We start from the raw sequence: 10,948 nt of genomic DNA on the forward strand, positions 1-10,948 counted from the left end.
GGAAGCTCTTTATAACCTAAAACCAAAACAAGAATGCTCAGTCACATCATGCTTAGACCTTCCCTATTCTACCAAGGTCCAGGTGGTACTGGGGAAGTAAGCCTTCCACTTGACTCAGACACAGTTCTGCCTCCCTCCACAGACTTTTCCACCTGCCCTTGGGGCTCTTACAAAGACATCATTCCACCCATGGTGGTGATGGATGGGCAGTCTTAGGGAAAGAGAATGATGATGGCAAAAACAGGCCATGTTTCTCTAGTGCTGTTTATTGAGTCCCATTTATCAGACAAGAAAGAAATTATTCTGGTTAGTTACAAAGTGAACTGTGCTAATTTCAGCTGTGTGTATGAGTACTGACTGGTTGAATGGAGGGGAAAGAACCATCTGTGGAGTCATAAGCCCCTAGCCCCTAAGGACCCCAGAGAGGAAGGAAGGCAGGACAAGGTACAGAGACTGAATCCCTGCTTTCTGGCTAGGCCAGGCCTGGTTAAATTCACTCTTCACATGTGCACACCCATTCTACCCCTTCACATAAAATCCTGATATCCAGTGCAGACATGGAGTGCCTTTAAACCAGCTAGGCATTACTAGCCTCAGTAGTAAATTCGGAGCAGGTAGAAGGCTGCCCTGCTAAAACAAACAGCAGGAGACAGGTGGCTAAATCAGCCTGGCACAAAAGGCAGTTGCAAATGGAGAATAACACTATGCTGGCTTTGGGCTTAGGCTTCTGCCCAAAGACCCATGCTGCTTTCCTAGGGCACAGGAAAAAGAAGGCCCTTTTAGGTGCAGCCTCGACCTCCTCTCCTGCTGTCAACCTTTACCCTCCCAGAAGGTTATACCTTCCTCTGCAGAACAGAGCCGGGCAAACTAGGAAGGACCAATAGGGTGGTGTGTCAGGGCAAGGGATGTGGGGAAGCACTAGGAGAAGGGCAGGATAGCAGAGGACAGCAATACCCCCAAACCTGCCATTATCAGTGCTACCAAGAAAAGAGAAAGCTGCTCTGCTCCCAGGCTCCAGTTAAAACCAGAGGATAAGAGAAGCCTCAGGATTGGGGCAGAAGCAGCAGATTGTGAGCCTCCTTAGAGCCAATAAGTAGGGGCTCCCCTGTTGGGCTTCAGTAGTGAAACAAAAAGCATGGCCAACCCCTAGCATTCCCCAAAGATAAGGTGGCAATGGAGCTTCTTAGTGCTGAGGCCCTGTGTAGGAATAAAATCAGCAAAGCTCTGTGAATGCTGTAGGCACAGATTCTGAGTACTTTGTCACTGGGCAGAACCAAGCTAGACAGAGAGAGGGGATGTGGGCCAGGGAAACCAGCAGCAGGCAGAGTTATGACCCTGATGGCTAAACTCCCCAACCCCAGCACTGGAGAACTGTACCATCCACTACTCATGACTGCCAAGCATCCTGAGCACCATGGTCCTGCAGGGAGAGGGAAGGAGGGAATGGCAGAAGATCTGGAAAATATCCAACCCCACACAGTCAAAGTCAGATCCAATGACAAGGTGAAATGCTGTTGGTCTGTCCATCTCTCAGTCCAGTCCAAGGTGCTGGGAGATCAGAAATAGAGGGCAGGCTCACTTCGGAAGTCTGAGAGATCATTCTTGCTGGCTGGGGTAAGCTAAAAGTGAGAAAGGAAAAAATGAGTAAGAGAGTTGGGAATGGATACATACCCTGCCCAAACACCCCCCTCCATAGGGCTTCCCAGGAAGGCTCTCCTTAGATGCCATTGTTGGGGTCAGAATCTTAGGGTTCTTAAAGGTAGCCAGTGAGGTAGGGGCCAATACAGAGACTGGAAAGATCAGGACAGAGGGGCAAGTCAGATCTGCCAAGGGGAAACAAAACCAGCCCCATTTCATTCCAAGCAGAACCTGAAAGGAGAAATAGGCAGAGGCCTCAGGACCTTGGAATAATTGCCTTAGGGATGGGGATGGGAGTGTCAAAAATCAGAAAGAGCTGGTAGGAACCTTGGGATCCAACCCTTTCCATATTTTAAATGGAGAAACAGGCCTAGAGTTAAAGAGTGACTTGCTTCAGGTCCCAGTGACTGTGGCTCAGCTGGGCCTTGAAGGCAGGTCTTGGAGCTCCTAAACCAGGCCTCTTTCCACTAGCCTGGCTCCTCCCCATTCAGCCCACAATTTCCCCTGAAAGCCAGGTAACCCAGTGGCCCTGTTCCAAACCCACACTCTTACCATGACTTCTTTCTGAGAGCTAGCCCCAGCTTCACTTGGACCTGCATCATACTTCTGTTCCTGCCATTTGCTGAACTCCACTGAGTGCTTTGGGGTATAACTGGATAGACCTGGAGAGCCAAGTATAACACATGCATAGACACATGTCCACCCTGATGAACAGCTAGAAAGCAGTGGGACCTACCCTGTGCAGAACCCACATTGGCAGGCCCTCTCCAAAATGGGCACCATCAGAACAATAATTAAAGCACTCCAAATGCCCAGTCTATTCGTGGGACAAGAACTCCCTCTAAACCCTGGGCACACCAGGGATTGTGGGCTCTCTGACACCCAGACTTTAAAAGGGCTGAGCATCAGGGAGCCCAGACCCAGCTGAGTCACACCTACTTTCTCTTCCATTGCCAAAAATGGAATTCTCCCCCAACCGCTGGCTCACCAGTGCTAGATTCTGGAGGTCGAGTGGCACTCTCCATGACGGTGCTGTTTACAAAAGTTGCTCGAGGGAGGAAGACAGCAAAAGGTTTTTCCTCCTCATCCCCATCAGAGCCAGATGCTCCCTCTTCTTCTTCATCTGCCTCTTCTTCCTGGACCAATGAGCTCTCAGAGGGGTATTCAAATGTGGTGTGCAGGCTTTTCTCATTGAAGGAAATCTTCATCTAGATCCAAGGAAAGACATGGCCATCACTGAAAAGTGACAGGAATACTCCTCTTCAAGGCATTCACTGCCCTTCCTACCTCAACATAACCCCCTTTTCCTCCTCTCCCCAGACTAGAAAGAATCCAACCCTAGCAGCCACCCTTCTGTTCCAAACACCTCCCCCTATTACTCTCCACCCAGAAGAAGCTGGTGCTTAGCTGCAATGGTGAGTTTCTGGTACAAGTCTCTCCCCGGGGGCAAATCAGCACAGACCATTCATTGCCTTTGGGTCAAAAAAAGGAATGTTACTAGAGACTAGTTATGTAAACATGGCAGCCATTTGCTGTCTTAGTGTTGGTTCCTAATTTGCAAAGTGGTATTAATGATACACTATTCATCTCACATAAATGTTGTGAAGAAAGTGCTTTGTAAACTTTCAGACAAGCAATATAAACACAAATCAATCACTACCTGGGCAGGCCTGGCTCTTCTTCAGCATTCATAGTCTAAATGACTAGTTATCCTCATTCTCAACCCATTTCCTTTACTCCAACAACATGGGCTTTTTGATGGAGGGCCTAGTTAAGGAACAGACCTCAGAACTGGGCTTTTTGGTTACCACACATGGGAACTACACCCCAGAAGCCTTCCTGCAGGCCACCAACTTGGAAAAACAGAACAGCTGGGAGTAAAATCAGCCAACAAACATTAAATCCTTACCCTGTGCCCAGCCCTATGCCAAATAAGAGACAACATTGTCACTGATCTCTAGAGGAACTCACATTCAAATAGGGGACACAAAATGTAAATAACCAGGTGCATACCAAATATATAGTATGTTTATAAAGGCAACCCGAGGAGGGTGTTGCAGGAAGACTAAGAAGATCTCTTATAGAAGGGGGGATTTAAGCTGACTCTTGGAGGCAGCTGAGGAACCCAAGGGGTAAAGTAATGGGGACTAGCCCCAATGTGGAGGCATAATCAGGAGTTGGAATGTGAGAGAATAGAAAGTTGGCCACTGGAGCTGTATTGTGGATTAGATAGAAGAGAGTAAAGGTGTAAGAAAGCTGGGGGGGAAAAAAAAACAAGAAAGGGTAAGGTTATGAAGGGCTTTCATTACCAAAAAGCTTTTTATTTTTCTTTCTTTTTTTGGACCCTGGAGTTAACGAGGAACCCCCCCTGGCATTAACTGAATAGAAGAATAACATGGACAGACCATTGCTTTAGCAGCCAAATGGAGAATGGACTAGACAGGAGAGAGACCAATTAGAAGGCAGGATCACAAAAGATTTGGCAGCTACCATGTTAAAGAAGCAGAGAACTTAGAATAAAATATTGCAGAAGGCAAATGAGTTAGGATTACAACCAAGAATAACCTACAGAGCAAAAGTGAATATACTATTTCATGACTGATGAAAAGACCAGAACTTAAAAGAAAACTCCCAAAAGAAGACTAAAGAGAAATATAACAAGAAATGATTAGCAGGATGATTTTTTAAAAATCTGTTAAGTCTTAAGTGATCTCATGCAAAGTAAAGCGATAAGAACCAGGAGAACATTGTATACAGTAAGACCAATACTATAAAGATGATAAACTGTGAAAGATTTAATTTCTCTGATCAAAATGACACATGTAAAACTCAGTGGAGTTGCACATTCGCTGTTGGAGGAAGAGAGGGAAAGAACATGAATCATGTAACCATAGAAAAATTTTCTTAATCAATCAACCAATAAAAAATTAAATAAAATTTCTCTGATCAAGACAATGACCCAAGACAACTCCAAAGGACCCAGAATGAAAAATGCTGTCTCCAGAAAGAGAACCGATTAATCAAAATAAATAAAAGAGAACTAATAAACTCTGAATGCAGATTGAAGCATACTTTTTAAAAACTTTATTATTTTATTTTGTATTTTCTTTTGCAACGTGGCTATGGACATGAGTTTTGAATGACCTCACGCATAAAGAATTTGGAACTCAAAAGTTTAAAAAAGTTATTGTTTAAAAAGTTTTTTACATGTAATTGGGAAATATTTAATGAAATAAGTTTTTTAAAAACCCTTTTTAAAAGTTGAGCCAAAGTAAAAAAAAAGAAAAAAGAAATGATGAAAGAGCCTGGTTTAGAGAAATTTGGGGAGACTTGTATAAACTGATACACAGCGAAGTAAATAGAACCAGGAAAATAATTTATAGAAAAACAAAAACACCATAAAGACAAACAACTTTGAAAGATTTAACTAATCAACACACTAGCCAATCACAACTCCAGAGGATCAATAATGCTGCCTGCTCCCACTTCCTGACAAAGTGGTGATGGCTTTAAGATGCAGAAGGAAACACATATATATGTTTATTTATTTATATACCTTTATTTATTTGTTTGTTTGTTTTGAGCCCGACCCTCCATCTTAGAATCATCACTAAGTATAATTTTAAAGCAAAAGAGTAGTAAGCTAGGAAATTGGGGTTAAGTGACTTCTCCAGGGTCATATAGCTAAGAATCTGAAGCCAGATTTGAACTGATGACCTCCCATCTCTAGGCCTGGTTCTCTCTCCACTGAGTCATCTAGCTACCCAAGAGACATATATTTTTTGCACATGGTCAATATGGACATTCTATCATTCTGCATATTTGTTACAAATGTTTTGTTTTTCTTTTCCCCATTGATGAGGGGTGAGAAGAAGAGAAAATAAATGCTTGTCAATTGAAAAGAAAAAGAAAAAATGTTTAAGAAAAATTGCCATGGTTGAGCCCTGGCACATAAATGAGTGGACTAATTCTGATCTGGAAATAAAGGATAAACCAGAGTAGCTGATTCATAGCCAGGTCTCATCTCAGATGTTTCCCCTTGCCATCTTCTTGCATCTTAAAAGAACCCAGCTGATTTCAATATTCTCTTAAAAGCATTAGGAAAAGAAATTACCTCTAATCCCAGGTGATACCTTCAACTATGAAAAATAAAGTTTTGCCATTATGAATTCTCTGTACTATAGCATCCTCTTTCCTGGTTAGTGTAAATCACTAAGAATTACCTGAATTAGGTCTCCTGGTCACCTTTTAGGTCCTAGGTCCCCTGGGTCATCCTTTTCTGTCTCTCTGCTTCCAAATGGGGCTGCAACAATTTACATAGAGAAGAAGATGGGAATCCTCCTCACCTTATCTCTCCTTTAATATTTCCATTTCTCAGAATACCAATATGCTCTAAAGAACAGACTTAGGCAGACCCAACCAGGTCCAAAGAGTACTAAGAAGAAACTATTGTACTCACCAATTTTTTAGTTGATAGAAAGGAGGATTGAGGATGCCAGAGCATAAACTATGCAAGTATTCTTATCTCTGAACAAACAGGGTGCCTATATTTAATTCAACAAGCATTAATTAAGCACTTATTATTTGCAAAGTACTGTGTTGAGTGCTGATAATATGGGACAAAAACTATAAAGTAAATTTTTAAAAATTGTTGGTAGGAAAAACAACATAAACATTAACTGAAAGGGGCAACTACTTAGCACAGTGGATAGAGCATCAGGGCTGGAATCAAGAGAACCTAGGTTCAAATCTGTTCTCTGACTTCCTAGCTATCTCTGTCTCTGTCTCTCTCTCACTGTTTCTCTCTCTTCCCTCTCTTGCAGTTTCTTTATCTCTGTGTCCTCTCTGTCTCTGTGTCCTTCCTCTTTCTCTCTGTTTCTTTGTCTCTGTGTCCTTCCCCCCACCTCTCCCTCTCTCTGTTTCTTTGTCTCTGTGTCCTTCCCCTCTCCCTCTCCCTGTCCTTCTCCCCTCCCCCCTCTCTCTTTGTCTCTGTGTCCTTCCCCCCCTCTCTCTCTGTCTCTCTGTCTCTCAGGAGAAAGTAATCAGAAAATTCTCCTCTACAAGATATCACTGGAACTCTGACTGAAGAAAGCCAGGATTCACCAAGATGGAGGTAATAAAGAACATAGGGAACAGCCTGTACAAGGACTCATTATATATGAAGCATTACAAGTTGGCCATTTTGGTTGGAATAGTGGAGTAATGGCAGGTCACTTTGAAAAGGCAGGCTAGAGCCAGACTGTGATGGGCTTTTACAGAAGAGGACTTGAGGGTCTCAGTCAAATGTTCTGATGAAACCTCAATATGCCATGTCTACAGTATTCCTCAAACCTACTGGTCTAGTAACTGTGAAAGAAGGAAATGAGCTAGCAAAGGTGCTGGCCACTCTCTACTCAGGGCTCTTGCACAGCTGAGCTGGGCCAACTCTAACTCTGACATAGAATTCACTGTTTCACCCCTTCCTATTCTCCCACATATTTACACTAAACCCTCCCCTCCCCGCCTTCACTCATTCCCCAGACACCCTTTCTAAGTCCCTTCTCCACACTACAGACACTGATTTGTCCTTCCTGTATAAGGACTGACTCATTCCCAAGGCTCCAGATTAACTCACCAGCACCTGAGAGCTCCATTCAAAGCAGAGCTCTTCTCCATTCCCTCTTTCCTTCGCTTCACACCTACCTATATAGGTAGCTACATATACATAAACATATGTACATACATATTGAGGCCACTCCACTCAATGGTCACTACCCCGAAATGGGAAAGGATGGGCAATTCTGGGACCCAGGAGGAGGCTGCTTCTCAGTGACCATCAGGCCAGCAGCATTCCCCATGGGTCCCTACCACTGGTCTTCCCTTCCCTATACCACTCCCAATCCCTGTTTAACATCCATAATCCAGAAGATTTCAGCCTCTACCAAAAGATAACCTGGAGCTAACACAGGTGAAAACCTGAGCACTATATCTCTGCCTGCCTCTCCAACCCTTCAAATAAAAATGTGTATGTAAACTGGGATTTCACTGTGCTGAGAAGAAAAGACAGGCAGGGCATTAGTGTGAGATGCAGTGCTTGGAGTTAGGAAAACCTGGATTCAGGTCCTGCCTCCAACACTGACCAGCTCTGTGACTGTGGGAAAATGCTTACTCTTTCTGGACCTCAGTATTCTTGTTTGTAAAATGGGCATGATAATACCTTTGAAGCAATGTACATAGGTAAAATGTTTTGCATAAATGTTAGTTATTTTTAATGATCCAGAACAGTGGGCACCCACAGTGTTTTTTTCTACAAAATAGTCTCCCACCCGATCAGATCTGCAACTCCTACATTAAGCTTGGAGAAAACCTTTCCAAGGATTAGAGGAAACACTGTGCATTACCTCTTGGTTGCTTTTCCCAGGCTGTTCAATCCCCAGCCCAAAGATCATCTAGTCATCAGTCAGGGCTTATCTCAAAAGCAAAGCTGAATGGGTCTGTCTGCCTCTGGTGGTCAGTAAGGATTCCCCAAAAAAAGAAATGGTGTTTCCCCCATATTCCCAACACACCCTTCCAGACTTCTCTCTTTTTTTTTTTCTATTTTTTTTTTTAAACCTTTACCTTCCATCTTAGAATCAATACTGTGTATTGGTTCTAAGGCAGAGGAGTGGTAAGAGCTAGACAATGGGGGTTAAGTGACTTGCCCAGAGTCACACAGTTGGGAAGCCTTTGAACCCAGGGCCTCCTGTCTCTAGGCCTGGCTTTCCATCTACTGAGCGACCCAGCTGCCCCCTCTATATTTTTAAAATGCTTACTTTCTCTCCTAGCAACAACTCAAAGACAGAAAGGCCAGGGCTAGGCAAACAGAGTCAAGTGCCCAAGGTCACACAGCTAAAAAGTGTCTGAGACCAGATCTGAACCTTCCATATTCCAGACCTGGCACTCTATCCACTGAGTCACCTAGCTGCCCCTCTTACTTCTTTTCTTTTCTTTTCTTTTTTTAAATACTTACTTTCCATCTTGGAATCAATACTCTGTATTGGCTCCAAGGCAGAAGATGGTAAGGGCTAGACAATGGGGGTCACACAGCTGGGAAGTGTCTGAGGCCAGATATGAACCTAGAACCTCCCATCTCTAGACCTGGTTCTCAATCCATTGAGCCACCCAGCTGCCCTCTTGCTTCTTTTCTATTGCCCCAAAGAGACTACCTTCTCAAGCCTTAAGGGTCTCTTCATTCATCCTGCATATGCTCATTTTCACCTCCATTCATTTGTTAGTTCCTGCTGCCTCTTCTTCCCCCCCCCCAACTCTTAGGATGTCTTCTCCCTCCAAATCCTGACCTTCCTTGGAGGCCTAGCCCTGCCCACCCCCATCTTTCCAGCATTTCCTCCTCCTTCCCAACACAGACCTTTCTGCCCCCAACCTCTCTAGTGGAAAGACCTCCTCCCTCCCCCCTTCACATAGGACCCCTGCTCATATTCTCTTTCCTCTCTTAGAATGAACCCCATTCTTTTGTATTCAGCTAAATCCTACCCCTCCTTCAAGATCTAGCTCAAGTGCCCCCTCCCCCAAACCATCCCAGACTGGCTCCAGGCCACCCTGGCCTCTCCCCCTCCAGCTGCATCCAGGGAGGCTACAAGTCCTCCTCTGACGCCTGGCAAGGCACACAGGGGGGCTCTTGGGGGCTCTCTTTAAATGTAAACAGTTTTCAACATTTGTTTAAAGTTAAGCCAGAAGTACGCTATTTATAAAGAAGAAAAACATCGTGTGAACCCAGCTCCAGAGGGGCCGGCCTGAACCTTGACCTTCTGCATGTTCCCATCAGCTGTGCCATTCAGGTCTCTCCCCTCTGCAGCCCCAGTGCCCTGGCCTGCCTCCCCAGACTGAGTTCCCAGGGTCACATGAAGCCGCTGAGCACATTCCAGTTCAGTGACCCATCTTTCTCTGTCCCCTGGGAGCAGGCTCACACTGTCCAGGGGGTCCCCTGTAGAGGGAGCTGGACTTTGGCCTCGATTTCCTCCTCTGTGCCAACCCTCCCTAGGAACAGAAAGGAGAAAAACACCCTGACTATGGCAGATGATAGGCTAATCCCCCTCTTGCTGATGACTGGCCCCCCCTCTCCTGGGGCCATGCCAGCGCCCTATATACCCAGGTGCCCTCCTGCACCAGGTCTGCCAACCCCTCCCTCACAAACAGCCACACCCAGCTTAGAAATACAGTTATTTATACCTCGGGCACGGGAAGAGGAAATCAGTGTTGAAGCATGTTGCACAGGGCGTGTATTCCTGCCTGGAAAAATACCATTTGGCCTTCATGGAAATGGGGGGCAGAGGTAATACGCTAGCTTCATGTGATCCTGAATGCTACTTGTGGGAGGGGGGGGGACCCACATACCTGTGGATCTGGCTGTTGCCCTGACGTCAAGGAGAACAATTTGAACTACTCTGGGGTTTGGTTTAGATGCCAACACAATGGCCTTAACACTACGAAGAGCCCAGCTCCAGGAAGCTGCCCCTCCTCTAAGAAAAAGCTCAAATAAGAGCTGGACATCCCTCCCTCCTCACCCCAACCCTAAATGCCAGCCTTAGTGTGTGAGAGGGAAGCCCAGCCCAGGGAGCTCATACTGTCCCAGCCGGGCTTCAGTCATAGCAAACAAACACCCCAACCCCCTTCTGTTGCCCCACACACACAAGCAAGCCACAACCCTGGCAAGGAGCAACAGGCCCAGCCTGGCACCCATCCAGGCACAGTGCTACATATTCAGCTCAGCCAGCATCCTGGCCTGGACTTGGGCAGATGCCCTGAACACACCTTGAAGGACACAATCACAACAGGGGAAGGCTGGGCCACCTCACAGAGACAATACAGAGGATCAGTGCTTTCAGAGAGCCAGCTGGGAGAAGAACGAGGCCAAAATCCTAGGCTTCAGCCTTGCAGGCCAGCTCCCAACTCACTAAACTGGCCTATCCTGTCTCTTCTTCCAGCTATTTCCAGAAAAGCTGGAGAAGGACCTGACCTCAGTCTTCCTTGGAATGAACAAAAGTTTCTTTAGAATGCCCTCTTAGGGGAAAAGAAGAGAAAACATGCCTAGCTCCTCTCAGCAGGAATGGAGGAAATTCTAGATATGGAATGTTTTGAATGCCACCAGACATAGTTGGATGGGTTTTGCTTGAGGAGGATGTCCTGGAGGAGGGTAGATTGGGAGGTTACTAGCATGCTGCAAGCCACCAAACAATTCCAAGGGGCTGGTCTCTCCATTATTCACAGATTTAAGATTAAAGAAAAAAAGAAATACTTACAGGCATGTCTCACAGCCTCCTCCCCAACCCCTCCA

General features: G+C 45.5%; 1 protein-coding gene across 1 annotated transcript in view; it reads right to left on the reverse strand.

Moving 5' to 3' along the window:
- Positions 1-250: 250 nt before the first annotated feature.
- The window catches only part of TPRN (taperin), a 41,565-nt gene continuing 30,867 nt past the window's right edge, over positions 251-10,948 (reverse strand). The window contains exons 2-4 of the mRNA XM_044663915.1: positions 2,627-2,846; positions 2,191-2,300; positions 251-1,619 (exon numbers count right to left, since the gene is read on the reverse strand). Of these exons, the coding sequence (XP_044519850.1) occupies positions 1,557-1,619; positions 2,191-2,300; positions 2,627-2,846 (393 nt within the window). The 3' untranslated portion in view covers positions 251-1,556. The remainder of the gene's footprint in view (positions 1,620-2,190; positions 2,301-2,626; positions 2,847-10,948) is intronic.

This window comes from Gracilinanus agilis, chromosome 2, assembly GCF_016433145.1.
Source record: "Gracilinanus agilis isolate LMUSP501 chromosome 2, AgileGrace, whole genome shotgun sequence".
Taxonomy (NCBI): domain Eukaryota; kingdom Metazoa; phylum Chordata; class Mammalia; order Didelphimorphia; family Didelphidae; genus Gracilinanus; species Gracilinanus agilis.